The sequence below is a fragment of the Mesoplodon mirus genome, assembly GCF_964341445.2.
Source record: "Mesoplodon mirus genome assembly, chromosome: 18".
NCBI lineage: Eukaryota > Metazoa > Chordata > Mammalia > Artiodactyla > Ziphiidae > Mesoplodon > Mesoplodon mirus.
Window position 1 is genome coordinate 50,990,773 of NC_138994.1, and position 16,310 is coordinate 51,007,082.

The window sequence follows — 16,310 nt, forward strand, 5'->3', positions numbered from 1 at the left end:
GGGAAAGTGTTTGAAGCTCGGTCCTAGGATTAGGAGGTGGGTGGACCTGATACCCAAGACACAGAGGCAGTCCACCCCGTCAGAGAGAGGGAAAGGGCTGCAGAGTCAGGCCATAGGCGGACTCCGTGACTCTAAGGCAGAGACTCCTGAGTAAACCTTGGGGTAAATATCAGATTAGTGCTTTGAGATCTGCCTGTTTCTCAGAATCCTGGAATCTTCATACCTTTTTTTCATAACTTTCATCTCAAACTCTGCCTTTCAGTGTGTTTCTGAGAGTCTTATCTGCCCTTCTAGATTGTAAGATCCTTGAAGACAAAAATGATCTACTTTGGGCCTCCCTGGTGGCGCAGTGGTTGAGAGTCCGCCTGCCGATGCAGGGGACACGGGCTCGTGCCCCGGTCCGGGAAGATCCCACATGCCGCAGAGCGGCTGGGCCCGTGAGCCATGGCCGCTGAGCCTGTGCGTCCGGAGCCTGTGCTCCGCAACGGGAGAGGCCACAACAGTGAGAGGCCCGCGTACAGAAAAAAAAAAAAAAAAAAAAAAAAAAGATCTACTTTACATTCTCCACAGGGTATGAGTAGGCCCTCAGTTAATGTTTGCCTGATTGAATGGGTGGATTCACTCCCCTTACCTCCTTTGCTTCAGGTTTGCAATACCCGAAGCTCTGAACACAATACAACAGGCAGAAAAGGTTCTGCTGGTGCACTGTGGCCCTTGGAATGATGAGATCCAGGAGCTACAACAGATGAAGTCCTGTTTGTTGGACTTGCTGCCCATCCCTGTGGGACCCAACGAATAGGGTCCCAAGGGGACCTTGACCAACAGGAAAGGAGCCCGTGTGGGAGGAGTTAAAGAGGGTCTGTTGCTGCTGAGCTGTCGCCAAACAATACAGGACTTGCCCGACAGTCACAAGCCTAGTGTATGAGGGGAGGGGAGGGCTTAGAAAGCTTTGCAGTTGGAGACGTGCTCACCTATTTTGATGGATGTTTCTTGAAGTAGTTAACTGCTCTGCAACAAAAACTCCTGGTTCCCAGAAAAAACTTAAAACTGGTATCTGGAGGGAGAGCCTAAGCCCTTTAAAAGGATTTTAGCTGATCTGCAGGCATCTGGATGTTAGCCTGGGGTTTTGGCTAGACGCCACCTCACTAAATGATGATAGTCTGTTTCCCTGGAACATTCCTTTGGTTTCTAGTAGTAATGTTGTGTACCACTCCAGTGGGAACTTAAACTCTTAATAGTTGTATTGTAATTGAAAAATAATTATAAGCAAGAAATTAGTGAGGCTCCTTACCTCTGGAGATATAGTTTCATTTATGGTACCTAGCTTCCTTGAATCCTTTGTTAAAACCGGTGGAGTATAAATTGTGAATAGAGAAATAAATATGGGGCCATTTTATTGTTGGGGAATTTCTTCCTAGGATGGCAACTCTAAATTTGTTTTCTACCAGTTTTCGAGTCCTTATTCTCTGGTTTTCATTCTATACTCTGGGCAGATTCACTGACCAAACACTAATAAAGCAGACTCACTGACCAAACACTAATAAAATCAAGCTTGTAGCAATGACTTTATAACACATCGTTTCTGAGTTCTGTTTATTAGCAAGCCTGAAAAGAGACCGCTTTTTTCTACCTCCCCAAGCACGCAAGTGAAATACAGACTGCATAATTACTGAGAAGGGAAAAAAAAACAACAACTTCAGAAGATGCTGAGGGTGTGGGCATTGCTGCTAGCGGTTTCACACTTAAGAGACAAAAAGTAGTAATGATAGCTGTTGTCTACCTGGATGTATAGCAATAGTCTAAACCCCATCCCAGTCAGAAGGCCGGAACCCTGGGTGCTTTATCATCACTGGGGACCAAGTGGTTCAGATGAGTTGGTGGAAAAGCGTACACACTGCTTTGAGAGTTTGCCCACCCCGGCCATGCCCAAGAAGTGCCCAGTGGTTGCCCCGGCATTATAATCAGGAACTGAATAGCCCTGACGCTGCCTGGCAGTAGCTTTGCAGGAAGCTGAGTGTTCAGAACATGGTTCACACTCAAATACTTGAATGAAGGGCAGGCAGAATCGCCTTTATCTTCCTTCCCACTAACTCACTTTGGCAAGGGCTGTGGCCAGTGAGATGTTTTGGTAGAGCTAACTCTTTCAGGAAGAAAAATTTAGTCTTGACCAATTCTGTAGTTCTTTTCCAAACACTTGGCATGTTTCATGTTCCTGAAAAAGGAGGTTCTGTTGTACTTTGTAAAATAGGCCCCCTTCCTTAAAAAGAATATGTGTAGAATTTTACATAGCAGACCTCATTTTATGTGAACTTGAGAGCTTTCTTTAAATGCTCTATAAAATAAAGAATTATTTCCTGAAGTTACAAACTTCCTCCCTTATCTGTCTGCATGTTATCCTGTGTTGTCAGGTGACATTAGCTTGACTGGGGGATATCCGTGCTTGCATTAAAACCTAAAGTCCGGTGTATTTAAGAGCATGGTCCACTGATTGTGGAGACAGGAAATTCCTTCCCGGGGGATTAGTGACCTAGAGTGTAAACCCCACAGAGCAGAGAATCAATGCAAACTGTAGAATGCAAACTGTAGTTGTTTGCACTACAGTTCTTATCTCACCTGGTGACTTTCTGCAGAGTTTAGTTAGACCCAGGCTATAAATACGGGACCAGCAAATTCCTAAAGGGTTATTTATCTTCATGTTAAATTTAACATAGCTCAAAATAGGAGGAGGAACAGGGTAACAAAAGTTAAGGATAAAGCACTTTTATTGCAAAGTATACATTGAAACATAGGGGCAGCCTTCATGTAATATATAATCTGCCATCCCTCTAGCGTTTTCTTCTTCTGGGGTATTTGAACATGAAATTGGAGTATTAAGTGCCCCTGGGGTCCAGAATTTTGCCTATAAAGAGAAGGGCCCCTGTGTCTGTGTCCCTCAGTACAAAGATGAAAGGTTGGTTAAGGTGATAGTCCAGGGAGAAGGTGAGGTGGGCAGGCTGGAGCCCTGGGCTGGGGGTGGTACCCGCCCCATCTTCATTCCACTCAAAGCCAGTGCGATGTTCCACTTGAGTAAGTTTGATAGGTTTGCCCGTGATCTTGCTAAAGTCTGGTGAATCAAACAAGGACTGCAACTCTGCAAAGATTGAGAGAGATTTCCGTTAAAACCTTACCTCATCAACACCCCAAGGAAGAGTACAGTCCTGATTCTTAAATTCTGATTCTCAAGAAGGCAAGCAGGCTGGGAGTGGAACACCACTTTTGACCTTCTGTGAGGTATGTAGAGCTCTGGGCTGGTTAAGGGTTAAGTGACTTGCCCAGGAGCACACAGCAAGTGAGGTTAAGATTAGAAACCAGGTCAAGAGACCTATCTTGAGAGGCAGTGTTCTGAGTTGCTGTTACAAGACGTATGCTCTTGGGGCTGAGGAGTGAGTCTGATAAGGAAGGCAGTTCAGTCTTCCTCTCCAGCACTATTAGAATTAAGGAATCATCCCTGGCCTCGGTACAATGCCGTGGAGCCTTTGCGTTCCGCTTAGCAAGGTGGAAGGCTCAAAGACTCTACCCCACCCACCCCAGGAGCAAAGAGGTCTTGCAGAAACATACTCATCTCCTGCACGGACTTTGTGAGTTCGCCTTCATAACTCAGCTTCAGCTTGGGGATGGTCAGGACCGCTTGAACAGTCTTCAGTTCTCGGTCTATGTCGTGAATGAACTCAGAGGTGAGGCTCTCTTCTATAATGGTCAAGTTCTGGGTCACTTTCAGAGGCAGGAAGAAAATGATACTCATGCTCCCGGTCAAGGGCAGCTGGGCAATCTGAAACAACAGGGAGGAAGCACAGGCGTTAGTCCTTTGGAGCCCAGGAGCCTAGAGATAGGCACACACCCCCAAGCCGCCTTCTCCTCTCCTGTAACCAGGCCCTGCCACGCTTTCCCAGCCCCTCATCTATGTAACAGTTGTCCCTCGAAGCTATTGCTTTCCGACAGCAAGATGTCTACTGATGTTTCTTCAAAAAGTAGGCCATTGTCTTTTCTTACCTGGGCCTAATACCAACTGAAGTTATCTGCTGAAAGAATTTTCTCCTGTGGCTGTAAAGAGCTAGAATTGAATTCCAGGTCTGTGTTTTCTCCCAAGGTTTGTCTGCCAACAGTTACTGATCATCTGTTATGTACAGAGCCCTGGACTAGAAATAGGGACTCCAGGCAGAGCACACAGAAGCAGCAATACAATGGTCCTTTGAGCAGCGGTCCTTAACCTCAGGTCCACAGGACAGATGGCATCAGAGGTCCCAAGAGCCCCTGAAATCATCTACAGAAATGCATACATGGCATTTCTCTCCAGTGCTTCAGGTGTTTTGTCTGATTTCCAAAGAAAGAGGAACTACTGACTTCGAATGTTCAAAAGTCAGGTATGAAAGACAGGTATGCCAGCAGTTTGGAGTTTGTGACAATTTTTGAAAGTTTAACTTTGACTTCTAGAAATACAAGTTCTCCCCCCAAAAAAAGAGAAAAAGAAGGAAAGAAAAGACAAGAATTAACACCAGCATTTGAGTGCCCAATCTTTTTTTTAATTTCATGCTTATTAACATTTTTTCAGATTTATTCAGACGTATAGTATACGTTGATCATGACACTCCCCTGCATACTTTTTTTTGGGCTGCACAGCATGTGGGATCTTAGTTCCCTAAACCCACATCCCCTGCATTGGAAGCGCAGAGTCTTAACCGCTGGACCAGCAGGGAAGTATCTTGAGGGCCCATTTCACATTACCTTATCAACCCTTACAGGAAACCCTGAGTGAGAGGAGAAGTTTAGATAACTATGCCCCTTTATTTTGAGGAAAAAAGCCTCAGAGAAACTATTAACTTACTGAAAGTCACACAGCAAGTAAAATTTAGACAGCTGTCATCTCAAAAATCATTCTAGGGCTTCCCTGGTGGCGCAGTGGTTGAGAGTCCGCCTGCCGATGCAGGGGATATGGGTTCGTGCCCTGGTCCGGGAGGATCCCACATGCCGCGGAGCGGCTGGGCCCATGAGCCATGGCCGCTGAGCCTGCGCATCTGGAGCCTGTGCTCCGCAACAGGAGAGGCCACAACAGTGAGAAGCCCGCGTACCACACACACACACAGAAAAGTCCTTCTATTCCCACTACACCATCCTGCCTGTCCCCACACCCACTACCCACTCTACCCCTACAGACCTTGCAGTTGAGATCAGAATCGAAGCCGTAGCGTAAAATGGCCTTAGGGTCTGACATCGTGGGGACTTTCACGGTCCTCTCCTCATCCAAGTGGAAATCATTTAGGGAAGTCTTTCTGGAGTCAAACTTTGTTACCCACTGCCCTGGAATGAAACAAATGGAGTGCCCTGAGCCCCAGGAGACCAGAAAGGCATTGGGACCGTGCTGAGGCCAAAGCATATTGCTGAAAATTGCCTGGAATCTTAGTCGTCAGAGGCCCTGATACATCAGGGAATAGCTCTATCTCAGAATGTGCAGTCTGGACCACAAAATTTCTAGGGTCCTGAATACCTTCCATACGTAAACTCAGGAGGAAATAGGTTGATTGTCGGGGTTTATTCAAGTTCTGTGATAGCCTAGGAGAAAGGTAAACTGGTGTACACTTTTACAGTGTTGTGTCCGGAAGACAATCCAGGGAGGCTAGAGCTGGAAGGGACCTCGACATCATGTCATCAACCCTCTCATAGCTGAAAAAGCCCAGAACCCCAGAGAGGTGAAGTAATTGCCAGCGCTCACACAGCAAGCCGATAGTTTAACGTGGCCTTTAACGTGCTGGTCTGTGACAGCTTCTTTCATGTCCTGGAGCTCAGTGCTTCAGGGAGGACTTTTCTCTAGGAGTTTAGGGGTCCACTCTGCCTGATAAGACACTTTAAGGGGAGACATATCTAACCCAAGGCTCATATGAATAGGGCTGGCCTCACACTGGGCCCGTGGAATAGACTTGGGCACATCAACACAGCCTAAAAGAATGTTGTTAGAAAACTAACAACGGTTTATCAGCGACCTGCTGTGTGCCCCGGGCATGATGCTAGGGTCCATGTGAAGATGGGAGATGGGGGAAGGGGAAGCTGGGATGAAGTGAGAGAGTGGCATGGACATATATACACTACCAAATGTAAAATAGCTAGTGGGAAGCAGCTGCATAGCACAGGTACATCAGCTCTGTGCTTTGTGACCACCTAGAGGTGTAGGATAGGGAGGGTGGGAGGGAGGGAGACGCAAGAGGGAGGAGATATTGGGGCTATATGTATATGTATGGCTGATTCACTTTGTTGTAAGGCAGAGACTAACACACCATTGTGAAGCAATTATACTCCAATAAAGATGTTAAAAAAAAAAATGATGGGAGACGACACAGACAGAGTGTCCCTGAAGTCAGTGTATCGTCCCCAAGTGAGAGATGAGAAAACAGGCCCAAAAAGGCTATGAAGCTTGTGCAGGGCTCTCCAGCCAGTACAGGCAGAGCTGGGCCTGGACCCTCACCTGGCTCCAGCCAGAAATCTACCAGTGCCTGCCCCAAACAGGTGCAAGAGTGGGAGTGCCCCCTTATCTCTGCTAGTCTTTCTCTACGGCCCGTACACTTTGTAGGCACTTATCCAATGTTTGCCTTGGGTTTGACGACAAGCAGGCAGCCCTCAGGCAGGTGCCTTTCCTGGGTCCTCCTCTGCCTTCTTTGACTTCCCCTCTTTCCTGGCCCCATCTGACACTCATTGTCCGCCCTTGGCCAAAAGCCAAGTGGAGAAGCCCTCACCCTTGAAGTAAGCCACACCAAGAAGGAGAATGCTGATTCCACTGGGCATTTGCCTCGTGGACCTAGCGATTTTCCCTTTCATCCGGGCCTGCACCCAGTTGTTAATCTCCTGAAGGTCCAAGTGAGTGTTGCCGGTCAAGATTCTGGGCCTGGTCCCATACGACTTTTCCAGGGGTGCGACAAAGCTGGCTTTTATCCGCAGCTCTGCGAAGAGACGGGGCAGAGGTTAGTGTGCGCTGAGAGCTAACCCAGCATCCTCTCTGAGAGGTTCTGGTTGACCCTCAGCAGGCCCCGACTTCCTGCCTGGCATCTTCCCGGGACACGCCAGGACTCTGTGCCGGCTTCCCCTGGCACTGGACGGGGAACAACAGACCTCACCCATTACTGTTTCTCTTCACACTACTGCCCTCGCCCGACCCTCCCGCTGCCTCCCTCAGCCCATTTCCTCTTTCCGATCCTCTCTGGGCTCACAGGGCCCCTTCCTGCCCCCCAGGGCCAGGCCTGGCCAGAGCAGACGTGCTCTGGTGGTTAGAAGGAAACCCCCATGTGCAGCACAGAGCCCCACGCGCCTCAGGCATCCCGGGTGACTCACTCCTCTCAAAGACGATACGGGAAGCGCTCTTGAGGTTCTTCTCCGGGGCGGTGACGGAGGCAAGGAGTTCCTTATAGGTATTGTGAATGTCTGGCTTGCTGATCAGGTCATAGTAGAGAGCCCGGTGAATGCTGGATTCTGTCCGCTGCTCCGCTCCTGCCAGAGGGATGGGCGTGTAAACCTCTGTAACTGCCCACTGGGGCCCAAGTCGGGCCAGCTCCTGGAACGGGGCAGGGACACCGCACCCTAAGTCTTCTCGTCTGCTGGTACTGGGGACGTTCTAGGTGGAAAGGAATCTGAAGGCAATGGAGGAAAAATAGATTTTCCTGGAGGTAGGCTAAAGGCATCAGGCCTAGGGAGATAGAAGGGTGGGAGTGAGGGTTCAAGTCCCTGTGCTTCTCCCATCACAACACTTACCAGACTGTTCTGCAGTTTCCTGTTTATTTGTTTCCCCCGAGAGCTCAGCTGTGTGACCCAAGCGAGGGCACAGACCGTGCCTGTTTGTGTGCAGTTATGTCCCCAGAGCCTAGCCACACCGACGAGGCTGGCACGTAGGAGAAGCTCGCGTAAGGAATGTCAGTAAGTGGTCCCGAGGCCACACACCTGTGTCAGCAGTGCCCTGCCCCCCGAGCTCCCACTCTGCACACGCCGGGACCCCCAGGCCCAGCCTCTCGGCACTCTTCACCCTCCCTGAACGAAGTGTCTCCAGGGCTTAGAGTCAGATATGTGCAGAGGCCGGAGGGCAGCTCTAGGATGCAGGGCTTTCTGCATCCAGGAACTCACCCAGCGAAAGGGCAGAGAGCGCCGTGGCCACGCTGAGCGGAGACAGGAGCACGTTAGCAGCGGGGCTCTCCCTGGATCTCACGCGGTACAAGTCGTAGCCAAAGTTGGAGACGGCGGCCGCCAGCTTGTTCACAGGGACCTTGAAGAAGGGATCCTCCTCCTCCACTGGCAGCCCCGTGGTCTCAGGGGCCAGGGAGCCCTGCATTTGAGCACAAGGACCAGTGCAAATGAGCACGGGATGACTGGTCTCATCGCTTTGTGTGGGACTGTCCTTCTGGTCCCTGAGGGCTGTCCTGCCTGAGGATGGTACGCTTAGCCTAACGTTGGAATGAGTCTGTGCCCCTGCTCCTGTAGGGGCGCTCTGCTGGGGAGGAGTTAGCTGGCCAGCTTTAAGCGCCAGTGACCTGTGAGCCTCAGGCCTGTAACACATTAAAAATAAATAAATAAAAGGAGAGGAGTTCCCCTTCCCAAGAAATTCTGTTCTCAGGCCAGACAGGCTCCCTGTCTGCTTACCCTTGCTCACTGCTCGCAGGTCTCCACCTGGACCCTCCTATCAAACCCTTCCTGTCTTTCATGGAGCTGATTGGATATCACCCCCTCCACCACAGACTTTCCCTGATGGCCCCAACCAGAAGGCACCTTTTGGTTTTCTGACCATTTGTTCAGAGTCAACTACCACTTCTGTATTAACTGCCTACCACGTGCCTGCCTCTGTGCTAGTTCTTTTTATTTGACTTACTTCATTTCACACTAGTCAATGTAGATGATACCACCAAAGATTACTATTTCAAAACACTGAGTTCCTTGAAGGCCAGAACTGAGTCTTTCATATTTCCACCCATCCCCAGCACACCTACAGAGTAGGTGTTCAGTAGATAAAAAATAAGTGACTGTCTGTGATGGCCCTGTAAGGATATTTTTAATCCCATTTTATAGATGAGAAAACAGACTCAAGTAACAGTGACTTGTCCAAGATGGTAAAGCTAATGAGAGGGTGAACCAGAATTCAAACTTGGAACTCAAGACAAAGTCCAGGGACTTCCCTGGTGGCGCAGTGGTTGAGAATCCGCCTGCCAGTGCAGGGGACACAGGTTTGAGTCCTGGTCCGGGAAGATCCCACATGCCGCGGAGCAACTAAGCACGTGCACCACAGCTACTGAGCCTGCTCTGTAGAGCCCACGAACCACAACTACTGAGCCCACATGCCACGACTACTGAAGCCCGCGTGCCTAGAGCCTGTGCTCCACAACAAGAGAAGCCACCGAATGAGAAGCCCGCGCGCCACAGCAAAGAGTAGCCCCCGCTCGCCCCAACTAGAGAAAGCCTGCATGCAGCAGTGAAAACCCAAGACAACCAAAAATTAATTAATTAATTATTTAAAAGACAAGGGACTGGTCCAGAAGTGCCCTGGTCCCTTATGTGACAGTCACTCCCCCACCCCCACTGTCACATAGCATAGGCTTCTCAGCATCTGCCTTTGCAACCCGACTGTGCTCTCTCTGGACAGGAAAGAGGCCTTTCCACACTCTTACACCTCTGCTGCACCCTGGTCAGGACTGGAACAAATATCCAAGGCCACCACCCACTCAGTGAGACCCACAAGTAATGCAAGGTAATGAGAAAAGGTCTTCACTGAAGGGACAGCCCTGGACTTGTTAGAGCGTTTTTGCCTTTCACCTTGTTGGATCTTACGCTTGTCCCCACTCTGTTCTGTGAAAGGCAGGGTGAGACACTATGTTTTGCTGATGGAAAAACCAAGGCCCTGTCTAGACAGAAAGGCCAGAGCCTGGCTTGCAACCTGGGTGTTGTCCTGTCTCCCATGCTGCCTACTGAGGAGGGGCTGGAATTGCTGATGCCCCGCCAGGCCCCCACCACACACACCCCGCCTCTGACCTCCTCCAGGCCGGGGTTCTGGCAGCTGCTGTACCCGAGGAGGGCTCCAGTCCAGAGAAGTAGCACAAAGGCCTGCATCCTGGGGCCTGCAAGAAAGCAAAAGAGGTGGCAGGCTGCTTCCCTCACCCACCACCCTGCAACACCCGGCCACCCTGGGCAGGTAGCAGGGTCTTGGCAGGGCTAGGCACCTTCCCTCCAGCCTCCCCGGGCTGGAAGTGGACCCTCAGCTTGCTGTTCCCTCCCTCTCAGCACCTCCCCAGCCCTCCCCCTGCCTCACAGCCCACGGTCCTATGGCGAGCTTGTGCTTTCATCCATTGTCTGTGCCAGGAGACCCACCTTTGAGCCTAAACTTCCAGGGTAGTGAAGACCCAGCAGTGGGCTCCTCTGTGTGGACATGGGCTTTTCCCTGCGGGCACACTGACCAGCTCTTGATACAGGATTTGGGTCAATGTCTAGTAAAAGCGTGGGGGCAGAACCTAGGTCTCAGATGTAGAATCACAGAATATAGAGAATGGGGGCATCTGGTCCAGCCCCTGCTACCCCCAAGTTCTCAAAGTCTCTCCTTGAATTCCTCTGCCCTGGAACCTGTGGCCTCATAAGCAACTTGTTCCCTTCTTGGACAGCTCTGTGTCAAAAGCTCTTACTCTCGGGGCTTCCCTGGTGGCGCAGTGGTTGGGACTCCACCTGCTGATGCAGGGGATGTGGGTTTGTGCCCCGGTTCGGGAGGATCCCACATGCCGCAGAGCGGCTGGGCCCGTGAGCCATGGCCGCTGAGCCTGCGCGTCCAGAGCCTGTGCTCCGCAACTGGAGAGGCCACAACAGTGAGAGGCCCATGTACCGAAAAAAAAAAAAAAAAAAAAAAAAGCTCTTACTCTCATGGTTAGGAGTGCTGGGTCTAGTGTCAGACAGCCTGGGTTTAAATCTCAATTCTGTATCTTCTTTGTGCGGCTTGCGGGATCTTAGTTCCCCGACAAGGGATCGAACCCGGGCTCCAGCAGTGAAAGTGCGGAGTCCTAACCACTGGACCGCCAGGGAATTCCCCTCAATTCTGTGTCTTAATACCTCTCTAAATCCCAGTGTCTTCTCTTGTAAAATGGAAATCAAATAGTACTTACCTATTGTGATGAGAATTAAATTAGATGATGCCTTCATAGCACTTAGTGAGTGACACCAGAGACAGGTGAGTTCTCCAATGATCCCTGAGTCAAAATGTGTCTCCCTACTCCTGGAACCCCAGGACCCCCCTTCTCCCTGGAGGTAGCCATGTCCTCTTCCCCCCACTAGCTCGGATCTAGCTCTGAAACCTCCAAGAATTCTTTCCTTCAGGTTAAGTAACCCCACTTCTTAGTAAGACCACCCAAGTCCCTTTACCTCCTGAGCAGTAGCCTCTTTGGACAGGACTCTGGTCTGACCCCTGGACCACAAGGGAAAAGGGAACTCTGGGTCTAGGGCTCCCGCATTCCTTGCCCTCCTACACTCATTGCCTCTATGAGCTCACCCCTGGAATCAGGATGCGGAGGTGGGAGGGGATGAAGGCAGCTGGGGGTGTTCATAAACAAGATCTTCTGAGAGGCCTTCTGGTTAGAAAGTGGGACAAGGTCTCAGCAACCAGGACCTCTGCTCTCCCTCCATCCATACTGCCATGTCAAGAACTTATCACCTGGGCTTCCCTGGTGGCGCAGTGGTTGAGAATCCGTCTGCCAATGCAGGGGACACAGGTTCGAGCCCTGGTCCAGGAAGATCCCACATGCCGCGGAGCAACTAAGCCTGTGTGCCACAACTACTGAGCCTGTGCTCTAGAGCCCACAAGCCACAACTACTGAAGCCCGTGTGCCTAGAGCCCATGCTCTGCAACAAGAGAAGCCACTGCAATGGGAAGCCCACACACTGCAGCGAAGAGTAGCTCCGGCTCGCCGCAACTAGAGAAAGCCCGCGCATCAACAAAGACCCAACGCAGCCAAAAATAAATAAATAAACAAACAAATTTATTTTAAAAAAAGAAGAACTTATCACCTGTCTCCCCTGCCCCTCCCCTCCCCTGCAGCACAAATACACCCTTGTGTGCACAAACACACACAGGCCAAGGGTCTCAAGCTCTTTCTTCCTTTCATATACCCATAACACACACACACACACACACACACACACACACACACACACACACACACACACACACACACACACACACACACACATGCTTTCCTGACTTCTCAGAACAAATAGGAAAATTAAGAATGCAGTGTGTGATTTTTGGTCAAAGTCCTTAAAATTAAGTCTAATAAGCCACTGGACAACATTGTAGAGCATGAAAGGACGCAAAAGAAAAGATGGCCTCTGAGTTTGCTCGGCTTACGGCCGGACGGCCTGTGGGCCCCAGCCCGGCTTTCTCTCTAAACCCTGATCTCAAGCACATGTCTCTCAGTGAGTTCCACAGACCCTTGTGTTCTCAGCCAGCTGCTCTTCCCCACGGCTGCCCCTGCCACTCAGGGAGAAATCTTCCATTGAGACAACGGGAAAAGCTTTCTGCAGTGCAAGATAGAGCCCTTAAGGCCATCCAGGCTCACAGCTGCTCTCTCCACCCGGCCAGCCCCACCCAGAGCTGGCAGGGGCCTTCCCTGCCTGAGCCTCAGCAGACTGGCTTAGCGGAGACTGGAAATTCAGTGAGATGCAGGGCTAGAGGGAAAGCTGTTAGCTCTAGTTCCTGGGCCAGGGTAGGGAACTGAGATAGGAGGGAGGAGGTGGGAGATGTCATCCTGGCGTGGTGTTTAAGGAAACCAAGTTCAAATGCACTTGAAGATGGATCTTCTCTGTAGGAGTCCCTACAGAGTGTGAGCCCAAACCTCAGGTCATGTGATCACTTGTCACCACGTGAGTGGGCTGAGGACTAAAGATGAGGTGAGCCACCCTGGCAGGGAAAGGCACCTGGGTCCACAGCTGGCCCAGAGCCAGTCTCCAGGACGCATAGTGTTTATGGCCCCTCTTTGAATCCTCCACCTGAAGCCCTGGGGATGAGGGAAGCAGAGAGATGATCGAAAACCCCCTGCAAGGGCAGTGAGAGGGTAGAGAGTAAGGGTCTGCACGGGGGCCCCTCTGAGCACACTCGGTGCCCTGTCCAAGATGACTGTTCCGTGGGCTTGTCCAGGCCTCCATCGCCTGGCCAGGGGCACAGGGACAATGGTGCCATCCTGTCCAAGGGGCAGTGTCCAAGCCAGATTCCTGTCCTACCAGGCGGGGGAGGGCAGGGAGAGGAGGTAGATATCCTCCCAGTTGGGCCAAGCTCAGGCCTGCCTTCCGGCCACATTGCCCAAATCAAGAAACACAAGGAACTGATTTTGTGATCTTGCCTTCAAGCTGGGAGGATAAATTTGAGCCAGTACATGTGTTTCAGATTAAACCCAGCTGTGAGACGAACACCATCCCTCCTCCTCCTCCCAGGACCGCACAGCCTCCAAGCTACATGGCAGTGGACCTCATGGGCAGTTCATGGAAGGGCACCACCCTCTGCCCTGGCTCTGGGAGGGAGATTCTGAGGGGTCCCTCCAGGCCCACCCCACCGTGGTGACCCCATCAGTGCGCAGGCGACTTTTTTTCTGAAGTTTTGGAGCCTGAATGAGCGGGGCCAGGGCGCCCATGAGTGTCACCTCCCCACACCCCAGAAGGACCAGCCTTAGGGACAGAATTGCCTGGCCCGCTGCCTGAGGGCTGAACTCTTGGTGGACCCGCCTGGGCCAGACAATGATGGGGTTTCTGGGAAGCCTGAAGTTTTTCTCTGGCCCAGACCCGCTCCTTGCTGTGGCTTGTCCCAGGGAGCACCAAGGGTGCGGGCAGCCCTCCTCTCCAGCTCCGGCCGCTGAGCCCCCAAATCCCATACACCGGCTGGGCTAAATAGCGGTCATTGTTGGGGAGAGGCCAAACCCCCACTGGTCGCCCAGCTTTTACTGGCAGCTGATTTGGCCAAAGAAAAAGGGTGGGCACTGGATAGAAGGACCCAGCTGTCCTCCATCCCAGGCCTGCCCGGAAGCCTCCCCACAGGCCAGCTGCTTGGCAGTGTCGGGAAGTTACCTTTGAAATCAGCACCAGTTGACTTTGAAAAGGCAGCGGGGAGCTGAGCCCAAGCCATGGCCGGGCTGCAGGATGGGCTGCTTCCCTGACTGCCCCAGTGGAGGTACAGCTCCCCGACAGCCTCCTTCCCCCAAGGCTGCAGAGCCCCCTGAAGTGATGCTCAGACCTGACCCAGCAGCCAAGCTCTCTGCTTCTTCCCCGCCACCCCCCCCCATTGTTTCCCACCCATTTCATTCAGGAGTCTTTCCGGCCTCTTCTCCTAGTGGTGCAGTAGGGTTGGGGGATAAGTGGGCTCTGGCCCCCAACTCCCTCTGCCCTCTCTAACCTACTCACCCTGGTGCCCAAGCTGCAGGAACTAATGTCTCCCCACCTCCTCTCCCTTACACCCCTCTTTTCTGCTCCCTGAAGTACCCTGCTTCACCCCCGTCCCCCCAGCCCAGAGGAGCCTCCCATCTTCCCCAGACACACATGCAGACCAGACAGGGAGCTCTTTACCTGTGAGTGCGCCGCAGCTCCGCGCCCCAGCCTAGGTCTGCACACTGAGGGGCTGCTGTTAAGCCCCAGAGCTTCTTCTGCTGCCTCCTAATCCAGCGTCCAGCAGGCTTCAGATTACAGCTACTCCTTTCTTAAAGCGACCTGCACTCAATTTGGAGTCTGTGATTGCATCATTGTCCGGTGCTCACTTTAACCCGCTGGTGCCCTTCCACCACACACCCCCAGACAGACACATTCACACACCCTACTGCTCCATCAGACCTTCTTTGGGGTCCTGGCCTTCCCACCCGACCGGGCAGCCTGGCCCGCCTGGGTGGGAGCCAGGACTGAGGAAGAGTCTCGCAAGAGGAGGCCCAGGAGAAGGCCAGAATAGAGGAAACAGGGGCCCAGAACTGGGACTCTGGGTTTTTCCTGGTCCTTGGTTCTGGCACTCGGATGTGGGGCAAGACATCACTCATGGCTCCTACCTTTCCTCAGCTGGAAAACGAGGGGTTGGTACAGGGATGTCTGTGTGCTTTTTTAGCCCTGAAATGCTCTGATTTCTGAAGATCAGAAAAGGCAGTGGGGACATATCTGAGCAGAGGAAGAATGAGATGAACTGTAAACATTAGTCCTGAGAGGAAGCTGAGCGTGTATGCCTGCCACCCACCTGGGCACCGCGGAGATCACCTGGGAGGAGACCACTGAGGCCTTGCTCACCTTGGGGCGTTTAGGAACTTGCAATGCAGTTGTGAAACTAAAACACTGACATGGGAAGTAATTGGAGAATGTACCAAAACGTTTTCTAGGCATGTGTGGATCCTGGTCAGAAGCCCAGTGGTCATTCAGACAAGGAGGGATCAGAAAAGGAAGGGAGAGGGGCTTCCCTGGTGTCACAGTGGTTGAGAGTCCCCCTGCCGATACAGGAGACACGGGTTCGTGCCCCGGTCCGGGAAGATCCCACGTGCTGCAGAGCGGCTGAAGATCCCACGTGCTGCAGAGCGGCTGAAGATCCCACGTGCTGCAGAGCGGCTGGGCTCGTGTGCCGTGGCCACTGCACATCCGGAGCCTGTGCTCCGCAACGGGAGAGGCCACAACAGTGAGAGGCCCGCGTACCGCAAAAAAAAAAAAGAAAAAAAAAAGAAAAGGAAGGGAGAGCCTCTGGGATATTTAGAGGAAGAGAAAATTTAGGGGAACTTCACCTCCTGTGAGGCTTCAGGGTGCAGAGCTAGGGCCCCTGGAAATTTCCAGTGAACCAGATTCAGCTTTATATAAGGAAGAGTGTATCAACAGTCTAGAGTTCATCCCTGGCGGTCCAGTGATTAGAACTCTACGTTTCCACTGCACGGGGTCTGGGTTCGACCCCTGGTCAGGAAACTAGGATCCCACAGGCTGCGTGGTACAGCCAAAAAAAGAGTTCAATCATTTCTTTTTTAAAATTAATTAATTAATTAATTTAGTTGTGACATGAGGGATCTTACTTGCTGCCTGCGGGATCTTTAGTTACAGCATGCAGGCTCTTAGTTGCGGTATGTGGGATCTAGTTCCCTGACCAGGGATTGAACCCAGGCCCCCTACATTGGGAGCTCGGAGTCTTAGCCACTGGACCACCTGGGAAGTCTCCAGAGTTCAATCCATTCAACCAAAAATTGAGGACCTCTACTCAAAGCACTCACTAGGTACACAGAGAAGGAGTACATAGATGACTAAGACTCAGTGCCCACCCTTCAGAAGCTCACTAGCTA

The 16,310-nt window shown here is 51.7% G+C and overlaps 2 protein-coding genes across 7 annotated transcripts in view; one reads left to right on the forward strand and one right to left on the reverse strand.

Moving 5' to 3' along the window:
* Positions 1-1,517, forward strand: part of SMYD4 (SET and MYND domain containing 4) — a 39,845-nt gene extending 38,328 nt beyond the window's left edge. For all 5 annotated transcript variants that reach the window (XM_082605296.1, XM_082605300.1, XM_082605297.1 and 2 more), the window contains one exon: positions 646-1,517. In XM_082605296.1, coding sequence (XP_082461422.1) covers positions 646-799 — 154 coding nt within the window. In that variant the 3' untranslated portion in view covers positions 800-1,517. The remainder of the gene's footprint in view (positions 1-645) is intronic.
* Positions 1,518-2,744: 1,227 nt separating this feature from the next.
* Positions 2,745-14,724, reverse strand: SERPINF1 (serpin family F member 1). Of its 2 annotated transcripts, none has more exons than XM_082602851.1 (8): positions 14,587-14,724; positions 10,018-10,115; positions 8,137-8,335; positions 7,354-7,509; positions 6,762-6,965; positions 5,192-5,334; positions 3,598-3,808; positions 2,745-3,130 (listed from the first exon to the last, which is right to left on the reverse strand). In XM_082602851.1, exons 2-8 carry the CDS (start codon positions 10,105-10,107, stop codon positions 2,871-2,873), a joined length of 1,263 nt encoding a protein of 420 aa, XP_082458977.1. In that variant the 5' UTR covers positions 10,108-10,115; positions 14,587-14,724; the 3' UTR covers positions 2,745-2,870. The 2 variants fall into 2 exon arrangements, with proteins under 2 accessions (XP_082458977.1, XP_082458978.1); XM_082602852.1 differs by having other exon boundaries at positions 10,030-10,115; positions 14,587-14,723.
* Between the last annotated feature and the right edge of the window lie 1,586 nt (positions 14,725-16,310).

Bases quoted from the DNA above. Each gene is read 5' to 3' on its own strand.
- SERPINF1 (XM_082602851.1), bottom strand. From the start codon at position 10,107: ATGCAGGCCTTTGTGCTACTTCTCTGGACTGGAGCCCTCCTCGGGTAC. The intron at 3,809-5,191 runs GTCTGTAGGGGT...CTGTTGTTTCAG, and splicing joins ATTCTGATCTCAACTGCAAG to ATTGCCCAGCTGCCCTTGAC. The intron at 3,131-3,597 runs GTATGTTTCTGC...CAATCTTTGCAG, and splicing joins AAAGTCCGTGCAGGAGATGA to AGTTGCAGTCCTTGTTTGAT.